This window comes from Homarus americanus, unplaced genomic scaffold (assembly GCF_018991925.1).
Source record: "Homarus americanus isolate GMGI-L3 unplaced genomic scaffold, GMGI_Hamer_2.0 scaffold13662, whole genome shotgun sequence".
NCBI lineage: Eukaryota > Metazoa > Arthropoda > Malacostraca > Decapoda > Nephropidae > Homarus > Homarus americanus.
The window spans coordinates 212,501-234,873 of record NW_024747649.1 but is presented as its reverse complement, the minus strand read 5'-3'; the positions used below and the strand labels follow the sequence as shown (position 1 = coordinate 234,873).

Here is a 22,373-nt window from a genome sequence, read left to right as displayed (position 1 = left end):
TTTCTTTGGTAAAGGTTCAGATGGCTCTTTGGAACTATCATCTGATGTTGCTTCCTGTTCATCAGAAGAACTATCAAAGAAGTGATAAACATCTTGACACAGCTCTTCCTCTCTTTGGATGGCTTCTTCACTCTTCATTTTCTTCTTTTGTTCCCTCTCTCGGATTTGTTCTCTCTTCTTGGCATTAGCAATCTGCTTCTTTGTTTCTGAATAATCTATTGAACCCATTTGCATACTTCCTTGGCCTTCTGCCTTTGTCCTCTGTGCCTTTATAAATTCAAGCTCTAAAACAGGGATCTTCTTTTCACGAGGACAACCACAATCAATGTGGGAATTATTTTCTCTCTTACCTGAGTGAGAACAGTTGGATTCAGAACATAATTGTATGGAGCACTTGCAGGTCAAAATGTCAAACAGAGTATCAAGTGTGTGCAGAAATTCATTTTTCCTGGCCAAGTTTCCTTTACCAAGTGATGTTTCAACTGCTTTGTGCCATAATTTCGTTAGTTTTAGCTCAATAGTTCGACACTGATTAATCACAGGTGGTTTGAATAGTGCATTAGCTTTTGTCCATTGATGCAGAAGAGGGACTATCATGTCATTTATGAGTTCTTTATCTGTATAGTTCCTTCTGTCCTTTGCATTTTTTTCTCGAAGGAGTAACCCTAATCTTAGCATGTCTCTCACTGTTGGAAGTTCTGATACAGGAAGCTCCTTCCCTTTACCAACTAGCAGGCTCAAGTGGGTTGACAACTGACTTCTTGTCTTCAATTTTGACATCTTCACACTATCTGACAAATAGAAAAATATTTCAATGTTTCATAATTCAATTGTTGTTTCAAAAAATATCAAATTGTTTATCAAAAATGCTGTAACAGAAATAACATAATAATTTCTTAGAACATAATGTTTTATACAATGATATAAGTAACTGCGACAATCAATATGCCCTACTTACAATAATTAAAATGTAGAATTCGTCTGGTAGAGTAGGTGCAAGTGCAATGAGAGCAAACCACCGTCTATGATATCTAGAAGGAGAGTGAGCCGGGCGCCTTATCCTCACGCTTGGTACAAGTCAAAACAAGAATTAAACTGTCCCACACGGAGAGCCTGTTCATGTTCATGTTCTGACATGCATATTGTACACAAGATATAGAACCATAAAATACTCCATAATCCATATGCTTACATGAGATTAGTTAATATCAAGTGAATAATTCTAATCAAATCTCATTAATTTGTTGAAATACTGATATTTGAAACTTTAAGGTATAATTGATGTAGGTGAGGGTTATTTCAATTCATTTTTGTTTGCTAATCTCAAGTTTAGACATAAAGAGGCCCAATCACCTTTTGTTTCAATTGCAGCTAGTAAGAACACAGAGGAAGGTAGTGAGGGACATCGTGTTACCTGTGGCAAGAAGGTCCGCTTGGTATGCTCGATCAGAAGCAGTTTTGCAAGCAATGCTTTGCAGTCAATGTACCAATCTCCGAACCGAGGCTGTAGAAGTCATTCTAAAGATTAGAGGAACGCTAATAGATGACGACCAGTTGGGAGACTGTTCGTTTCATTCAAGAAAAGTTCCCCCAATAAACGTCAATGCCACCAAATTGTCAGAATTGGTTGACTTGAGTTTGGAAGTCTTAGAGCCACCATTGACAACAAGTCTAACTAGCCAAGAATTGAGAAACCTTAAAGAGACTCCAATGCAGGTGCCGAAGTGGCCTTCCCACACTCAAAGTGTGGAGAGATGTGTGAAAATGGTCACAGAAGCAGCGGGCCATGTTTACAGCCACGAGAGGCGAGAAGGTTACATCAAAGCACAAATAGCAAGCAGACTACTGATGACAAGAAACCAAAGCAAAGAGAGTATGAAGGCATTGGTTACTTTCAAATAGACTACGGATAATAAAATATAATAATTTGAAACTTGAAACAGTAACATGTGTGCAAACGCTGGTTATGTTATAAATTCACAAATATGTACATTTAAAAATCCATTTGATGTAGGTAGGACTTATTATAAAAAAAAATTTATGCCAGAATATTGTTTTGCATGCTTAAAGACTACAATAAATTGCTACTAAATTACTCGATTTTCAATTTAGCCAGTTCACCCCCTAAATTGACACACTCTACTAATGCAACCAAGGTAGCTCATTTGAGTATGGAGGCCTTCAAGGCGCAACAAAATAATTCTAATGACATTTTCAGAATGACGGCTTTCTTGTATCATAAGTGCCGGATCAAATGTGAGGAAGAGCGTAGCATTGAGACGGGTAGCATGTTCCCTCACATAATTCATTGTGGAATATACTGTATACAAGTTGTGTCACCAGGATTTATGTCTAACATTGGTAAGAATAACATGGATGATTTGCCAGGGCGATTGTCCTCTTTGTTGATCATCTGCATCATACCAGACCAAGAGGGTCTTCGTGCTTTAAGACTGAGTGATATATCCCAAAACAGAGATAGTCTGTGAGATAGTCTGTGTCATACTCTGGTAAATTTTCATACTTCATTTGGTGAATACCTTCAACTGCAGGCAAGAAGTGGTGTATATTGATGCGACCAATGGAAGCAATTTCTCCAATGGTTACTTTCACTCTGGGAACTGTTGTTGTGCTCACTGTGCCTGGGGACACTGTGGCCATGATGCCCATTCCATGGAAAGTATTATGTCCAACGATTGTTCGAATATTGTGATCTACACTATCAGCTATGTATTGTATCTTATCCTTTGACATATAAGGGATTTTCATACCCTGAGTTACAGCTGCACTGCGTTCATACTTGGTGATTTCCTTGTAGCTGCAGGTGAATCCATTTTTATGAAGAGTGTCAATGAGGAACTTTGAGCCAAAATGATGATGGAGCTGAATGCCAAGTCCAAGGTGTAGTGGGGATAGTATGACACGACGTCGAGTGGCCTGTACCATCACTTGTATGATTGGTGCTATCTTCGTCTTGCTGTTCCCACCAATAAACATATCATTAAGAAGTAATTGGAGGGATTTTGGTAAGAACTTAAAAGCAACTTCACGTGAAGCCATTTATGTACATGAAGGATGCATATCAGCCTCTTGTTCTAACATCTTTATGTAATTTTTTATTAGTCTGGCAGCAGTTTTAATGATAAGATCCTTTTCTTGTTGAGTGTTCATCTCCATTGAATGAGAATTGAACTCTTGCAATATATTTGTTGCATTGCCCCACAAAGTGACACATTTGGCTTACCATATAAGTTGCACTGTATGGTGGGGCTTGTGTGTCTGACAAAAACTCTGCCATTTTCTCTACAAGGTCATTTATAAAGGTTTTTTCATCATTACATTCCAAGTACTGGATTACATTTCGGAAGGCTTCAGCGTGTAATACATCTTGTGGTCTTCCCTCTTTCACTCGTTTTGCAGATGTATCTTCATCCTGCTGTAATTTGAGTGGAATAAGTCTGTCAGTTCTGAAATTAGTGCTGCATGTCTTGTGGTACACAGAATCCGCAGCATGTAGGTCATGGATAAATTCGATTCTTCCTTGAACTACACGTGACCACTCAGCATTCCTTTTTTTGCACGATTCTAGAATACTGTTCTGAAAATCAAATGTCCTGATTGGAATAAGTTTTAGTTCTGGATTCTTGCCTTGTCGAGGATCTCTGAGTCCACAAGAGGCACTGTGCAGCATATTCAAACGTTCCCATTGAGGATCTCAGAGTTGGTTTCTCACTAGTTGAAGTTGAAGAATCATAAGCCATCTTACGATTGGATTTTTCTATACAATGAGGGTTAATTTGAACTCTGCGACAGTCCTGGTGAACATATTGCCCAGGAATAGCGCAAATGACATCATGCCTTGCCTCACTTGCTTTGTTGATGCCATCACAACCCTTCTGTGTTAGTTTAGATCTTAGCTGGTCTGAAGATATGGATATCTGGCACAATACACACCTGAGCTCCTCTTTATCCATCATGACTCAATCTGTAAAAAGAGATGTTCTCTTGTCAATAACCGTCAATGATATGCCTACAACAAATGGTGAGCTCTATGATATATCATTCTTATAATATATCTGAAAATGAAAACATGTCAACCTTTCAACACAAAACAAATATGTTGATAAACTCAGCCTCCACTAGGTATAACTCGGTTATTTAATAGCTATTTTGATTTATGCATTTTAGATAGTGTTCCCATTTTTTTGATTCAGTAATACTTTTACTATTTTATTTCCGTCATGTTTTTAAGTTGAATAACGTTAAAAAAAATAATACTGGGTCTTTCAATATTTTCCCAAGTTTATAAAGACAAAAGCTAAGGTGCTCCATTGCTTCCCTTTTCCTGTGTGTTTTTATCGATATATATATATATATATATATATATATATATATATATATATATATATATATATATATATATATATATATATATATATACATATATATATATATACTTATATATATAATTTTCACTTATTGACTCAACAGGGAGATGTGACTTTTACTCGTCTAGAGAGAGGTTTTTGCCAATTTTGTTATCCACTATAGGGCAGAAGAACAACCCTCTTGTCCCAGCTATAAGTAAGAGGTAAGTTTGCTGCTGTTTATTAGTGATCTTAATTATAACATTATTATTGGTGAGGGAGAGAGAAAGAGGTGAAATAAGGAGAAACACACACACACACACACACACACACTGTGTGTGTGTGTGTGTGTCTGTGTGTAACACAGGGTAGTGAAATGCGTCTAGTGTCGAAGCATTATGTTAGTGTTAAGGTGCAAGCACTGTTTGCTTCCTCTCGCTTTTAGTTACCACCGCTGGCTAGCTCTCGTGGCGAACAAGGAAGCAACTTGTATAAGTCTTCCCCTGCCAGTACACAGCTTCGTCATCCTCAAGACTCCTGATGTGCCTCCTTGTGGCAACTCACGGTAACTGGGTTCCTCGTGGGCCCAGGCTAGACCAGCAAGGGACCTCGAAGTAGCAGTGGACCCCAGAGGGACGGCGCATAGGCCCACGTATATGTGGACACGTCCTGGCGCCTACCAACCATTGCCCCGCTGCCTTGCGGATTAACCTTGGTAGGTATAAGTCTACAGGAGTAAACCCCAAACGAAACATCTGTGGTGGAGCCCCGCATTAGGCCGACATGCTTACAGAGCTCCTACATGGCGGTGTAGGCGGAGGAGGTGACCACCATGGGAACAAAACGACTTCACCGGCGGACGAAGACAATGCCTGATAGACAGGCCACTAAGGCGAAATCCAACAAACTGGGCAATCTGCAGTCCATTACTATTCTCCCTCTCCCCAGTCGTTGCAACACGTACACCACTGCATCAGAAAAAGGGAGAGCCAAGATGTGTGGTTGCTGCCTGCGCTCCTGCCTCACCTAATCAACTCACTCGCAACCGTCATCCAGCTCAACATACGTCCCGTCATCAAAACCCCTACACCCCTAAAAATTCTATGGCGACGGACGAATGGCGACGGGGACAGGCAGAGATGACTGCCGAGAGTCTCTAGTCCCAACTCTGCGCATGGGCAGTACAGATAAGATGGTCGTTTATGCACTAGGATCTAGGCAGCAGTGCAATCCGGTCCTGTCTGTGCGACTGAGCAGCCCTTTCGAGGAGCCACTGTGCTCACCCCACATGGGGAGGGGGCTAGAAAAGGTAGCCTAAACATAGACTGCCTAAAAAAGAATAAAATTGACTGGGCAACAGCACCCAGTAAGGTCATCTGTATGCGGTCAAAAACACAATCAAAATCACAGACCCAAACAAAAACAAACTATCCAACCTTTTTTTGTCGCTGCATGGAACGTTAGGAGCCATCTGGAGACTGGCATAAATAAGCTTCCTGAAAGAAGAACCGCCTTTATGGCGAAAGAGCTGGCTAGGTATAACATCGACGTAGCAGTCATTAGTGAGTCCCGGTTCCCAGACGAGGGTCAACTCACAGAACGGAAGATGATGATGATGATAATGGAGTAAAGTGGCAAATAACTTTGCCCTGGAAGAGGAGAGGAGAGAGAGAAGTAAAGCATAGAAACGGGAAGTAAAGTAGTAGGAGGTGATAGCAGGTGGGCTGTCCACCTAGCCGAGACGAGTTGATAGGTTGGGGTGGTGGCCACACACAGCAGACGCCTGCCCGCTCAAGGGAGGCAGGTGGAGGGGAGGGAAGAGCTAAGCTAGCTAGGTATTCATTAGTGTAATGTGTGTTAATTTATGTTTGTTAGATGGTGGTGTTATTTGTTCACATATATGTGTAAAGTGGGTCTTGTTCTACTATGTCAGCATGGAGGCTCTTGGGCCACCAGCTGTGTGTTTTAATAGTTACTTCTTCTTTTAACTGGGAGAAGACTGGTTCCTACAACTCTTCAAGTTTGCTCCAGATTCTCTGGGCTTGGCTGTATGTACGTGTGTTCAGTGGTTCGATATTGTATAATTCGTGAAGTTCTTGTATTTTGGTGGTGTATGGCGGGAGTTGCTTTGATGCTATACGGATAGCTTTGTTTTGTACTGATTGAAGTTTAAGTTGGTTGGTTTTGCTGATCCTGCTGAGTGGATACTCTAGGTGGGGGCGGAAAAGTGCTTTGAATAGGTGTAGTTGAATTTTGGTGTCCATTTTGCTAAATCTTCGTTGTTTTGTAAGTTGTGATTGGGCAAGCATTTTGCGTTGTGTTATGTGTTTTGCTATGCCTGTTCTTGTTATTGTGAGTCCCAGAATTTTGCCTTCGTTGGAGTATTGTATAGGTTCGTTGTTGACTGTGATTGGTGCTGGGTATATTTTGGCAATGTGTATTATCTTTAGTTTCTGTGTATTGGTTTGGATTTTCCACTTTTTTTTTCATATTCGTTGATTTGCTCGATGGCGTGGGCTGTCTTTCGTGCCATCATCTGTTTGCCCTTGCCTGGATGTCAGATGATTTGGGTGACGTCATCAGCATAAGCTACCATGTATTCTCCGTGTGTAGGAGATGGCATGTCCGCCGTGTATTTTGTGTAGAGTGTTGGCGAGAGGTTACTTCCCTGTGGTACTCCGCTGTATAACTTGATGCTTGGGCCTATGTGGCTACTAATGATAATTTTGGCCTCTGTTGTCGAGGAAGTTACAAAGAAAGGAAGTAAAGTTGTTGAGAAGTTCTTGGGTGGTAATTTTGTATTTGAGCCCTCGGTGCCAGACCTTGTCGAATGCTGTTGCTACGTCCCTTAATACTAAGTCACATTGATCCCTGTTGTGCATTGCGTTTGCTATGTTTTCGTAAATTAGGGCTAAGGCTGTATGGGTTCCTCTGTGTTTTCTAAATCCGTGCTGCCTGGGGTTGTACTTCACTTCAAGTTCGAAGTGTATTCTCAGTCGGTGGTTAATTATTTTTCTAGGACTTTTCCGGGTGTTTCTAGAAGAGAGATTGGTCTGTAATTTGATACTTGTGTGGGGGATTTACCTTGTTTTGGTATAAGTCTGATGCTTGCTATTTTAAATTTCCTTAGGAAGTAACCAGAGGCGCATGATGCATTAAAAATGTTTCTGAGTTGGAGTATCATGTTGAGTGGTAGATGCTGGAGTATGGGTTTGTTTATTTTACTGACACCTGGGGCCTTGTTCTTGAAAATGTTTAATGTTTTGTGAATTTCGTTCACGGTGATTGGTCTGATTAGTGACAATAAATTATCGAGAGTGTTTATGTCTATGTTGGGACTTGGTTGCCAGATGTGGGTGGTGTGAGTCATGTGATTGGTTACTTGTCGCTCGGTGTTTAAACAGAAGTTCAGGTTGTCTTCCTGGCTTATGTGAAATATTTTGCTCCAATATATCCTGAATTCAGGTTCTTGTTCTTTGGGTTCAGTTAATTTGATTTGGTTGCTGTTTAGAATGTAGTTTGGTTCGTTGCTGGAGATTCCCAGTAGGTGTTTAATTTTCAGCCAGAATTCTTTCGGGTTGTGGTAATTTGTTTCTGTGTCTGTTATTAGTTTCTCCCAGTTATTCACGTATGCTTCTTTGGACATGTTTCTTAGTTGTTCTTGTATGGTGTTTTATTGTCTTCTGTATTCTAGCGACCATCCTTGTTTTATGATGAACTTAAATTACTAAATTGTGTCTCTACAATTCTTGATTGATGTGAGTAGTGTGGGTGTGGTAATGTACGGTGAGTGATCGTGGGTATGTGGTGTTCCATTGCTTGGATCACGTTTTCGTACCATATCTCAAGTGTGTTGTCTATTTGGGACCTGTGTTTATGTTTAGTTGGGTGATTTGGTGATTGCTTAACTCCTTTTGGAATTCCTCCCAGTTGGACCGGCTGTAGCTGTATCTCATCCTGGTCATCCTGGCAGGGATCTGTATTGGCGACGAGGAGAGTGTGGCTACGATAGGGAGATGGTCACTTGTGGTTATTGGGCCGCGTTCCATTTGCAGGTTAAGATGGTGATGCTGTTTGTTAGTACTAAGTCTGGATGTCCGATGTGACCTGCTCTGATGTATGTTGGGAATTCCGGGCTAAGGTGTATTGCGTTGCCGTGACTTAGTACTGTAATGTGTTTGAGATCTGCCATACGGCGTTGTTATCCTGGTGCCCCAAGACGCGGTGTCGTGGGGAATATGGGTCTTCTCGGAGGGAGGTAACAGGTGCCGATTATAATAGGTCCTGTTAGGCAGTTAATTTCGATCGCCAGAAAGTTTTCTTGAAATGAGTCGTGTATCTTGTGTTGTATGTTTCGTTTGATGGCTATGGCTATTCCATCATGTTGTGTGTCTTGGTTGTTTTTTGGTAGACTATGTAGTTAAATATTTTTATATTTTCTGAGTTTTTCTTACCATGCGAATTTATGAGGATAATATTGGCTCTATCTTACAGTAGGTGTTATATAGTTCGCTTACTCTCTGTGGGATCCATGCTAAAACATTGTGTTGGATTATTTTACGTTTGTTTACTTTGAAGGCTGGTGCCTAGAGCTGGTTTGCGCCATTCTTCCTCTCTTGATTACTGTTTCAATATGTGTGTCATCTAGGTTTTGTCTGAGTATGTGTAATTTATCTTGCCTTGCCTTATTTCTGCCAACAGTCTTTCTGCTGAGACTATGGGGGGAGCTGTAGTGGAGAAAAATCGTAGACCAGTTTCATACCCTAGGTCTTTGGTCTCCGTGGTCTTTCTGGGTGAAGGTGGTGGTGGTGCCATAGTTCCTGCTTGATTCTTTTTTGGGGTGCTGACTCTGGCGGCTTGTTCTGTTATTGTGGTGGTTTCATCTTCGTTTTCGTCATCCATCGTTTCCTCCTCGCTTGCTGGCTCGGGTGGTATGTCTGAGATAGTCTGTTGTTGAGTCGATGGTTCTTGATTTGCAGTGTTCTCTGGTTTGTATATTAAGTTGAAAATTTTGGTAGAAGGCACATCGTTTGGGAATTCCATGTTTGGCAGGTTGTTGGCCGCGAACATGTCCCTTGCTGCCTTGGCAAAAGTTCCAGGTCTGGTTATACTTTCTTCTAGAAGGGTAAGCCTGCTTCAGAGAGAAACAGCATTTATGGAGTTGGCTTTGCCATCCGCCAACGCATCCTACACAGACTAACTGAATTGCCTATTGGGATCAACGAGCGCCTCTTGACGCTCCGAGTCCCACTTAATCACTCAAGTCATGCCTTTTTCATCTGTGCATATGGCCCAACACTGGATGCAGAGAATGGCTTCAAGGATGTTATTTACGCCGAGCTCGACAGTGCTAACCTCTATACCCAGAGAAGATAAATTGGTGTTCCTTTGTGACTTCAATGCCAGAGTTGGCAGAGATGTTGATATTTGGCAGGGAACCATAGGGAGAAATGGACTAGGCAGGGGTAATTCCAGCGGTCTACCCCTCCTCAGCAAGTGTGCTGCAGACAACCTCACTATCACCAATACCTTTTTTAGAGAGGCCGACAAGTTCGAGGGTTTGTGGCAACACCCATGATCCAAACACTGGCATCTTATTGACTAGTTAGTAGTTTATTGACAAAAGTATAAATACAATACATGGTAAATATATACAAAGAATTAAAAATACATTTCTCCAACAAAATATTTTAAATCAAAACATAACATGTAAAGGGCACTTTCAAACTTAACTATATATGTCGTTCACTTTGTTCAGTCTCGTTCAAAATTCTTCGAACACTGCTGGAGACAGCTGGCAACTGAAGGCCGTTTGTCTACTATAGTACGTCGTAAAAATTAAGAATAAATGTAAAAGTGATCGGTGATTGGTTACTTAGTTCCCCGTTGCTAAATTAATGGCTGGGCTTTGCTGTTTCGTATTATATTATACTGCGTACTATAGTAAACAAACGGCCATGAGTTGCCAGCTGTCTCCAGCAGTGTTCGAAGAATCTTGAACGAGACTGTACATGACTGTCGTCGCACTGACATAACCTCAACTCTGCTGGTGTACGACTCCACCTGCCTGTCTCTACTTTAAGGTTGTGTGACATTAGTCTCAGCCTGGCGAACGACTCGCGCTGAAAATCCGGGATAAATTTCTTATTTAAGTATTCCTCTTGCACTATCATAAAAGGGTTCAAATCGGTTAGGTATGTAGCAAATTTTGTAGCGCCAGCTGACCTCTCCGTTACCAGATTCACCACTTTGTCTAATGGGTTTGTGTTGCAGTCTCAGGTTATTGCTGTCGCCATGAATCTAAATCCTGGGGTATTTGCTATCCTACATAAATCATATACAAAATGAAGAGGTTTTTCCATGTCCATTATCTCATGTTTTGATTTCATAAATTTGCATCTCCTTTTTGCGATAATGTCTTGCACTGGGGGAATACCTGACTCGATCATGCACAGATTCATACTCGTGTTTTTCCTCACGCCTAACAAGCACTTGACCAGTTTATTATATTGCCTTTCCAATCCTTTCAAGTTATTGGTCAGCCACGACTCAGAACCGTACAATAATGATGACGTTAATGCAGAATCAAATACTTTTATCTTGTATACAAATGGCATTTGTGTGTTGGCTGCACAAAAAAATGGAAAACTTATTGACGTGGCTTCACTTGCTATCTGGTCCAAAGACAGTACACTATCCATTTTTCCAGAGTCGGTGAACCAAGCCCCGAGGTACAAGTACCTCGGGGTATAGCTCACCTCAATTCCCTCTGTCATCAGACAAAGTTTATCTCTTTCTTGGCCTTTTACCACAAATAAATAGTTTTCTTTTCATTTATCACCATTCCATAGTCTTTATAATATTGTAATACTATGCTGAGTTTCTTTTTACACATCTCCCTATTTGTTGCCAGTATTACAGCATCATCCATCACTAGTAACCCATAAAAGTTACCCAAGAAACCGTCTGTGGCAATTGCTCCCTTTATAATGTTTATCATATGATCAATATACTGTATATAATAAACAATAAACAGCTCGTCGGAGCTCCCTGGCGGACGCCGATAGACGCATCAACTGTTGCTGCTTTTAATACATTTTTTGCACAAATATACGTCATGAACTTTATCGCTTTTAACATTACTTTTCCACATCCTGAACTCTTAAGGTGATCTCTTAGCTTCCTACGAGGACTCTGTCATAAGCTTTACTAAAATCTATAAATAACACATATAACATAACTTTTTTTATGAACAGTAGGGTATAATCACATAATAACCTTAAAGCAATAATCTGTTCAATACATCCTCTACTTTTTTGTGCACCGGGTTGACATTTATCTATATTACACCATAATCCAAGTCTGTTCAATATTAACGTATCATATATTTTTGCTAGAGTATCCATTACGCTAATTCCTAAATAGTTATTACACATCATTATGTTTCCAGACTTAAACAAAACAACCAGTTTGTTATAACACCACATCATCGGATACCATATGCCAGTGAACACAACATTAAATAATGTCAAGATAAACAATATCCATGATACAGGTAGTTTACTAATTATGCCTGGGCATATTCCACTATAACTCTTGTGTTTGTTCATGCTTGTAATAACCAGGTCCAATTCTTGAATTGTAAACGGGTCATCTAATACCGGTATGTAGAGTCTCTTTACCATCGTCAAATCCTATGTCTTGGACGTTCGTTGGGTTTAAAAGTTTTCCGAAATGTTTTTTAAATTTTTCATCATCAGGTTGTTCCTCATTAGATAATTAAATGTTTCCTTTACAATTAGTTGATTTCAAAATCAATTTACAATCATTTTCATCCAATAATCTTTTCCATCTCGGTTGAGCCTCGTCCCACACGTTTCCATATCTTGGTTGTTGCTTGGCGAACCTGTTAGCTGTGTTCATAATGATGTGACATCCCTCTGAGATAGCTGTGCCGACGTCTTCGCCACCAGTCACGTTGGGTGGTTCCACGTCCCGTAATGCGCTCCCCAACTCTTCAGTGTCAATTGCCTGATGACACAGACTCTTCCATAATTTGTGCTGTGTCGGTAGTCGGTAGTATGAATGTCCTAAAGCTGATGACCTCTCTAACAGCCGGGCCGCTGACACAGGATTTTTGTTGTCGCTTATCAACGTGATGTAGAGTGGGGCGTGGTCGGAGCCTCCAACATCCTGACACACATCCAGTTCTTCAATTAATTTTATACATTCATCCTTCGTGATACACAAGTCAATTTCAGATACCCACGTATCCCTCCGTTTAAATGATAAATCGCCTTCTAACTGCTTTCCGTTACATGTTAGGTGGTTAGCTACAACCACTGATCATCGGCTCGTCAAAGCTATGCTATCACTTCAAGTCGCCCCAAAACGGCGAAGGCAGCAAGCCTCCAGGAGAGGTTTTAACACGAAGCATCTGGAGGATCCAGTTGTACCACATGATTTCAAAGAGCACCTCGAACATGGGCTTATAAACAACCAGTCAACAAATAACCCAAATCCCAGTGCCGAATGGGATTTTCTCGACACTGTCATGATAAAAACCTGCAGAGAGACTCTCAACAAAACAGGAGAAAACACCAGGACTGGTTTGATGAAAATAACCCAAATATCAACATACTCATCGATGATAAACGTGCTGCATTAACTGACTGGCAGAACAGCCCTCAGTCTCAGACCAAAGCTGACACCTTTCGTAAGAAGAAAGCAGAGGCCCAGCTCGAACTTCGCAATCTAAAGAACAACTGGTTTAAAAATAAAGCATGTGAAACACAAAAATTTGCCGACCAGCACAGGATACGTAAATATTTTAATTTCACAAAAGCATTTTATGGGCCAATCACTCGTGGCTCAGACCCCCCCCCCTTCACTCATCCGACGGTAACTCCCTAATTAAAGACGATGACGGCATCCTCCAGTGTGGCAAAGAGGACTATTATTCAATGTTCAATCGAAACACCGATGTGGGTGTCCTGACTATCTAACAGGTCCCTAAGCATCCAGAGCTGATCTACTTCAGCTATCCTCCATCCCCAGATGAGGTAGCTACTGCCATCAAACAGATGAAAAATAACAAAGCCTCAGGGGTTGATGGAATCCCAACTGAGGTCTATAAAGCAAGGGGGAACTCTGCTTACTAGCCGTCTCCACTCTCTCCTGGAGAATTAATGGGAAAAGGAGGAAACCCCCAAGCCCTTAAAGATTCCGCCATCGTCAATATTTATAAGAACAAAGGAGACCGGTCAGACTGTGGCAACTACCGCGGGATCTCGCAGCTGTCCATAGCTGGCAAGATTATTGCTCGATTCCTCCGAAACAGACTTCTGCCTGCGGCAGAAAACTTTCTCCTAGAATCTCAATGTGGCTTTAGACCATCAGGTGGCACCACTGACGTGTTCTGTACTGCCCGCCATATACAGAAAAGTGCATAGAACAGCGTCGTGACCTGTACATGGCTTTCATAGACCTAACCAAGGCTTTCGACTCGGTCAACAAGGAAACCCTCTGGTGGACCCTCAGCCCACCAATATACATCTCCATTGTAAGGCAACTCTACGATGACATGAACGGCAGTGTCGTGCACTATACCACCCAATCTGAGTTCTTCCCCATCCAAACGGGGGTTAAACAAGGGTGTGTACTGGCATCAACTCTCTTTTCCAATTTCTTGGGTTCCTTCCTTACTCGTGCCAGTGGCAATTTAGCCGGCGAGGTGTAAATTGAGTACCGGCTAAAGAGAATTTTCAACATAAGACAACTCAAGGCAAGAACAATGAAGTTGGCAGCTTCCATTATTGAACTTCAGTATGCAAACGACCTCACCCTTGTTGGTCACACTGAACGCGACCTACAAGAGATCCTTAACAACCTACGCAGATGCGTTTGTACACTTTGGCCTTGAAGTGAATGTACTTAAGACTCAGATTTTCTTTCAACCTGCCCCAGGTTCAGACACACCGCCACTATCCATCTAGCTAAACGGTACTACCCTCTCTACTGTTACCCACTTTCTTTATCTCGGCTCCCACCTGTCCACCACCGCGTACATCGATGAAGAGATTCAGCATCGGATCAAATGTGCATTTCAAGCTACTTGGCAGACTACAAACCGTGTTTTCAGCTGTAGGGAGCTGATTTCATCAACGAAATTACACGTACATCGAGCAGTGGTCCTCCCCACCCTTCTATATGGCAGCTAGACATGGGTCACTTGAAAACTTTCACCAGCATAGTGTACGTTCCATCCTCTGTGTTTGCCGGGAAGACAAGAAAACAAATGCCAGTATTCTTGCTGACACCAAATGTAGGAGCATCGAGGCTACCATTATCCATGAACAACTACGCTGGACTGGCCATGTTACCTCCATGGACTACAGTAGACTGCCAAAGCAGCTACTTTACAGTCACCTGACGAATAGTAAATGTAACGCCGGCGGAAAACTGAAAAGGTATAAGGATAGTCTTAGGACAAACCTGAAAAGGTGCCAAATTAAACCCCTCACCTGGGAGACGATTACTCCATATTGTAACGCTTGGAGGAGCACCACTCTCGATTTAGCCCGACTGCAAACCGAGGCACACAAGCGGCAACGCCGGAAAGATGCTGCCTCCGCCCCGATCCCGTATCGGCCTCTTTAGTCACGTCAAAACTCACCAATGAAGGTAACATCCTTACTAATTCTTATCATTGTATCATAGCTGGATGATCGTCATACTCGATTCCGAGTGACAGCAACGTAGTAGTACATAAGAACATGAGAAAATAAGGAGTCTGCAATAGGCCGGTTGGCCTGTGCATGGCAGCTCCTGTCGAGAGTTACTACTACTCTCTATCATCAATGAATCTATCTAGCCTCCTTTTGAAACTTTCCAGAGTTCCCGCACTTACTACAAAGTTGCTAAGCTTGTTCCACTCGTCCACCACCCTATTTGTGAACCAGTTTCTTCCTATCTCCCTCCTAAACCTAAACTTATCCAACTTGAACGTTGCTGAATCCTGCTCGGATATTATAAGAACTTTATCTATATCCCCTTTATTGATTCCTTTCACCCACTTAAATACTTCTATCATATCTCCCCTCACTCTTCGTCTTTCTAGGGAATGCAAGTTAGGTTTCTTTAGCCTATCCTGATATGGAAGGTTTCTAAGTCCCGGAATCATTTTTGTCATTCTTCGCTGCACCGACTCTAGTGAATTTATATCCATTCTATAATAGGGGCACCAGAACTGAACCGCATAATCGAGGTGTGGCCTGACTAGCGCAAGATATAGTTGCAGTAGGACCTCTGCACTCTTGTTACTTACACTCCTAGATATAAAACCCAATACTCTGTTTGCCCTATTTCGAACATTAACGCACTGTTTTCTAGGCCGTAGGTCCGGGCTTACAAGTACCCCTAGGTCTCTTTCACAAGTCGACTTCTCTAGGTTAATGTTGTTAAGGCTGTATACATTATAAGTATTTGTTCTTCCAATATTAAGTACGCTGCACTTGCTGGTGTTGAATTTCATTTGCCATTCTTCAGACCACCCCTGCAGTTTATTTAGATCCTCCTGTAATGCATTTGCATCCTGCCCTGAATTAATTTGCCGCCCTATTTTGGTGTCATCCTCAAACTTGCTTATGTCACTGCTGATCCCAGTATCTAGATCGTTTATGTTGATTATGAACAAGAGTGGGCCTAGTACGGACCCCTGGGGAACCCCACTGGTTACACGGCCCCACTCAGATTTAACACCATCTACGCTGACCCTCTGCGTTCTATCGGTGAGCCATGATTTTATCCAATTTAAAACTTTCCCCTCGATACCATGAGCCTTAATTTTTCTCAGAAGCCTCTGATGCGGTACTCTGTCAAATGCTTTGCTAAAGTCTAAGTAAATAACATCGTAATTTTCGTCATTATCTACTACCTCGAAGACTTTCCTAATAAACGTTAGCAGAATTTCTTAGACAAGATTTTCCCTTTGTAAACCCATGTTGAGAGTCGTAGATTAATTTGCTTTTCTCTAGATGCGATCGGATGCTATCTGCTATAATTGATTCAAGAAATTTCCCCACTACTAACGTCAAACTGATCGGCCGGTAATTTGACGCTGATGCTCTGTCTCCCTTTTTGAATATGGGTACTACATTTGCCTGTTTCCACATGTCTGGCACAACTCCAGTGTCTAATGATTTTGTAAATAAGTTTACGAGGGGTCTGCTAATCTGTTCCCTACACTCTTTCAAGACTCGAGGGAAAATTTCATCAGGCCCTGGGGATTTTGTTTTCTTTAGTTTATTTATCTTCTTTAGAACATCCTCTTTTCTGATAGTGATATTCTTTAATTTCTCTTCTTCCTTTCCCTTAAATATCAGTTCCACCTCTGGAATTTCATCGCAAATTTCTTCTGTGAAAAGTGATAAGAAGTAGCTATTCAATGCTTTGCTTATTTCTACACTGCCATTTATCACTTCTCCCCTCCCTGACTTTAAAGGCCCAACTTTGTCCTTGACCTTTGTCCTATATACCTGGAAAAATCCCTTGGGATTCGCCTTGGATTCTCTTGCTATTTTGATTTCATAGTCTCTCTTTGCTTTCCTTACATTTTTCTTAACATTCCTAGATAGTTTATTATAACTATTTCTGAGCTGCTCTTCCCCTCCCTTTAATTTCTTATATATTCCTTTCTTTATTCCTATGTCATGTTTAAGTTTTCTGGTCATCCACCTTGGCTCATTCTTATTTGACCTAATTTTTCTGTATGGTAGTAGTAGTAGTAGTAGTGTGTGTGTGTGTGTGTGTGTGTGTAACTTTTATATGCTTTTGTTAACTCTAGCATATTTTGTCACCAGGGTCATCTCACTGACTGAAGCAGGACTGTACAACCAGTGGTTTAAATATATGGTTCCCAACATATCTTCCTGTGTTTCTCCTCCCAGCAAGATCACCGTCAGCACCTCGCTCTCCCTCGCTAACCTCTGGGTAAAGTGTCAATACTTCCTTCACTGTACCATAACAGAAAACATCTTCACTGCAGTAATAGTGAAAATACGGCAGTGAGTGAAGGTAGTTTGTGTGAGCGTTTATATATATATGTGTGTGTGTGTGTGTGTGTGTGTGTGTGTGCGTGTGTGTGTGTGTGTGTGTGTGCGTGTGTGTGTGTGTGTGTGTGTGTGTGTGTGTGTGTGTGTGTGTGTGTGTGTGTGTGTGTGTGTGTGTGTAATAATACTATTAATAATAATAATTAATTAGCGGTTTATTGAAAGAGGATGGCAGCTGGAAGGCTGAAAATATAATTACATAATTGGGGAATGGGTCTCTTGATTTACAAATAATATGCAAGTAACATAAGTGATACAAATATGATATATAATAACTAGGTGGGGAGAAGCTCAAACTACAGGTCATTTCAACAAAGTGCCCGTCCAAAACGTAAGATTGACTGGGTGTGAATACACTGGTTTATTACAAGTTATTGATAATTTTTTACAATGGTTGGGACTTTGCTGTGTGTGTGTGTGTGTGTGTGTGCTTTTAGAAAAAAAGAGGAATTATTCTTGAACATAACCTCACTGACAACCACTTAACTTAACTGTGTAATATGTGGATTTTTATTTCCAGTGTGAAAATCCTCAATATCTAATTTCAAAATTGCCAGTGATTACATATTCAATTTCTCAGATCTTAATATATAATATCTAATCTTACGGCATCTAATTTAAAACTATTCGTCACAGTGTCTATCTTCTGTTTCTACATCCAGGGTATGTTTGTGGTGTTAGTGGGTGGCCACGCGCTGGCTCTTCTGGTTCTCTGTAATGAGCTCATCACCAGTCACAGTCTTCAGGCCCGGAACCACTCGTCACGATTCCTGTCTCGCTATACAATCAGTCAGTCAAAATGCCTTTTTCTTGTTACAGAGGTGACGACCACAGATCTCTACTTTAATCGTTTTGGCTGTCTTTTCATATCCATTAAGGCTGTATATCTCTCCAGGGACCCAATTGCTCGTATAATCAATATTCGTGTTTCATAGCTAGATTCGGTAAAATGCTACTCCGACCACATAGTTGGCACGGGCAATCCACAATGGAGGCTCACGGCGCTTAACAAGCACGATGAACAGGCTTTGTGTGGAACATAACAAAGCCAAGGATTGCTTTTGTTGTCCTTGTGGAGCGGTAGTAGAGATCCCTGCTCACATACAGAGGTCCAGTGTTCGATTCTCGACTAGTGAGATATTGTTTGTATATGGAAGTCCGTGCGCTATATGGACTGATGATATATATATATATATAAATAAATAAATAAATATATATATATATATATATATATATATATATATATATATATATATATATATATATATATATATATATATATATATATATATTAACTTGAAGTACTAAGAAGAAAATTATACTGAGAACCAATGTAAATAAACCCCAGACAAAGCACCGACTTTTGGAACCCTTTTAGTCTCCAAACTATTATTTTCTGTCCTTTCGAAACCAATTATTTTTGCCTTAAGCATTGAGCAGGTGCCAGTAGTATGCTGTTTGTAGCTCATATTTGATTTATAATATGAAATCTGTGAGTCAAGTAGAATTCTCTCTGCCAATCTATAATTCTCATTGATTTTAGTTCCTCGTAGTTAACTTTCTAAAAACGAGCTCCATTCTCTGAATAAAGACGTAACAGAGAACACATCGACATTGATTCCACTAATCAGGTCAAATGTTCAAGAGGATTTCCTCCAATCGTAAACCGACTATTGTGTGAGCTCTTGATGACGACGGCCAATGACATTTTCCCATGAAAGGAGGCCTGTAACAAAACCCTCGTCCGGGCCAACAGAGCGTCACTTCCCTCTTGTACTTCACTGTGTCAACACTCTCCAGCGGCAACCTTCAATCTATCTCACGTTACTCGTAAGATTTTTGTTGTATTTTCATTCCATACATGTAGCCGTAGCACATATTATCACACATTGTTTTATACTACCACGATAATGACGAAGACCTGAGACAGCCCCACAATGCGCTTTTAATGCTTTGAGAGTTTTAAATGGTGTTATTACAGAATAATTATAGGGAGATATAGGGACTAAGGGTTATAGCGATACTGTGTGATGCTTTTGTATGGACAAGACGTTTATATTGTGTCCATGGAGCTGAAAATAAGTATCTTGATATAAACTTTATTGACGATTTTTATCTTCAAAAAGAAAACGTTGATAAAAATATACCTTTGTAACTATTATAATTAGTCGAAATTGAAGACTACTCACAATATTCTATTAATCCTTCACACGTAATACGAGCCACTGATAAACATTCACAAAGAAGATTTAAAGTCATTAATTGATTAACTGTAAGTAAATTATTATAAAAGTGGATGTATATAGGCTATATGTGTATTTCTTAAATTCTTTATTTACTTTAATATATTTATTGACATTTCAGTATATTTCAATGCTTCCCTTTTCACGTTTTTTTTTTCAAGATTAATCTTTTCTACGTTTCCAGTGTGAATCTACATGATACACACACACCACTACTACTACTTTGCTGTCACTCAGAATCGAGTATGACGATCATCCAGCCATGATAAAATGAGACGAGTTATTAAGGATGTCACCAAGATTAGTGAGTTTTGAGGTGACTAAAGAGGCTGATATGGGACCCGCAACGTCGTTCACATTCGTTGCACATGTATTGATACGTTCTCATGTAGTTCTCCTCAAAGCGTTACGATGTGGAGTAATCGACTCCCAGGTAAGGGGGTCGATTTGGCACATTTTCAGGTTAATCTTAAGACGAACCTTATACCTTTTCAATTGCCCGCCGGCGTTACGTTTATTATTCGTTAGGTGACTGTAAAGTAGCTGCTTTGGCAGGTAACATGGCCAGTCCAACGTAGTTGCTCATGGATAATGGGAGCCTCGATTCTCCTACAGTTGGTGTCAGCAAAAATACTGGCACCTGTTCTCTTGTCTTACCAACGAACTAGGAGGAAGGAACGTAGACTACGTTGGTGAAAGTTTTCAAGTGCCTTGGGGTGCCTCCTGTATGTGACCCATGTTTCACTGCGATATAGCAGGGTGGGCAGGACCACTGCTCGATATACGTGCAGCTTTGTGAATAATTTCAGCTCCCTACAGCTGAAGATACGATTTTGGAGTCCGCCCAAGGCTTGAGATGTACATCTGATCCGATGATGAATCGCTTCATCGATGTTTGCGGTGGTGGACAGGTGGGAGCCGAGATACCGAAAGTGGTCAACATTAGAGAGGGTAGTACTGTTAAGCTGAATAGATAGTGGAGGTGTGTATGAACAAGGGATAGGTTGAAAGAAAATCTGAGTCTTACGTTCATTCACCTCAAGGCCGAAGTGTGCATGTGCGTCTGCATAGGTGATCAGGATCTCCTGTAGGTCGTGTTCAGTATGAGCAACAAGGGTAAGGTCGTGTGCATACTGAAGCTCAGTAATGGAAGCTGCCGACATCTTTGTTCTTGCCTGGAGTCGTCTTATGTTGAAAAGACCCTCCTTCACCAGTACTCGATGTTCACCCCGCTGGCTAAATTGGCACTGGCACGAGTAAGGAAGGCAGTCAACACGATGGAAAAAAGAGTTGGTACCAGTACACACCCTTGTTTAATCCCTGTTTGGATGGGGAAGATCTCTGACTGGGTGCCGTTGTGCAGGACACTGCCGTTCATGCCATCGTGGAGTTGCCTCACAATGGCAATGAATTTTGGTGGGCAGCCAAAACGTTTGGAGGTCCACCAGAGGGCTTCCCTGTTGACCGAGTCGAAGGCCTTGGTTAGGTCGATGAAAGCCATGTACAGGTCACGATGCTGTTCTCTTCACTTTTCCTGTATCTGGCGGGCAGTAAAGATCATGTCAGTGGTTCCACGTGATGGTTTAAAACCACATTCAGATTCAGGGAGGAAGTTTTCTGCCTCAGGAAGAAGTCTGTTTAGGAGGACTCAAACGGTAATCTTGCGAGCTACGGAGAGCAGCGAGATCCCAAGGTAGTTGCCACAGTCTGACCGGTCCCCCTTGTTCTTATAAATATTGACAATGGAGGCCTCTTTAAGAGTTTGGGGGATTTCCTCCTTTTCCCATATATTCTCCAGGAGAGAGTGGAGACGGCTAGTAAGCAGAGGTCCCCCTGCCTTATACTCCCCGGATGGGATTCCATCAGGCCCTGAGGTTTTGTTATTTTGTATCTGTTTGATGGCGGTAGCTACCTCATTCAGGGATAGAGGATAGGTGAGGTGGGTCAGCTATGGATGCTGAGTGACCTGCTGGGTAGTCAGAACATCTACATCGGTGTTTCGGTTGACCAATGAATGCGAGTGCTCTTTCCAGCGCTGAAGGAGGCCTTTCTTCGTCTTTAATTATATGGTTACTGTCAGATGAGCGAAGTGGGGCTGCACCACGAGTGACTGGCCCATAAAATGTGGAAAGGAAAAATGTGCCCATCTTGTGCTGATTTTTGTGCTTCACATGCTACAATTTTAAGCCAGTCGTTCTTTAGAGTGCAAAGTTCTCGCTGGGCTATTCCTTTCTTCTTGCGGAAGGGATCAGCTTTGTTCAGAGACTGAGGGTTGTTCTGCCAGTCAGTAAAAGCAGCACGTTTATCATCGATGATTACTTTAATTGCCATGTCATTTTCATCAAACCAGTCCTGATGTATTCGTTTGGTCTGGCCTAGGTTCTCTCTGCAGGTCTGTGTCATAACAATATTAAGAGTATCCCATTCGGCACTGGATTTACGTTGTTTGCTGTGAATATATATATATATATATATATATATATATATATATATATATATATATATATATATATATATATATATATATATATATATATATATATATATATATATATATATATATATATATATATATATATATTCAATAAATAAATAAATATATATATATATATATATATATATATAATGAATATATATATATATATATATATATA

General features: G+C 41.0%; 2 protein-coding genes across 2 annotated transcripts in view; both read left to right on the top strand.

Annotated features, from left to right (window-relative positions):
* LOC121879814 overlaps window positions 1-22,373 on the top strand; it is a gene marked incomplete at its 5' end in the record, with an annotated part of 30,426 nt that overhangs the window by 3,928 nt on the left and 4,125 nt on the right. Inside the window, 3 exons of the mRNA XM_042386607.1 lie at window positions 4,492-4,591; window positions 17,228-17,357; window positions 18,139-18,297. Coding sequence (XP_042242541.1) covers window positions 4,492-4,591; window positions 17,228-17,357; window positions 18,139-18,297 — 389 coding nt within the window. The remainder of the gene's footprint in view (window positions 1-4,491; window positions 4,592-17,227; window positions 17,358-18,138; window positions 18,298-22,373) is intronic.
* Window positions 19,247-22,373, top strand: part of LOC121879817 (probable glutamate receptor) — a 46,299-nt gene continuing 43,172 nt past the window's right edge. The window contains exon 1 of the mRNA XM_042386610.1: window positions 19,247-19,306. The gene's annotated coding sequence lies outside the window, so the exon portion shown is untranslated. The remainder of the gene's footprint in view (window positions 19,307-22,373) is intronic.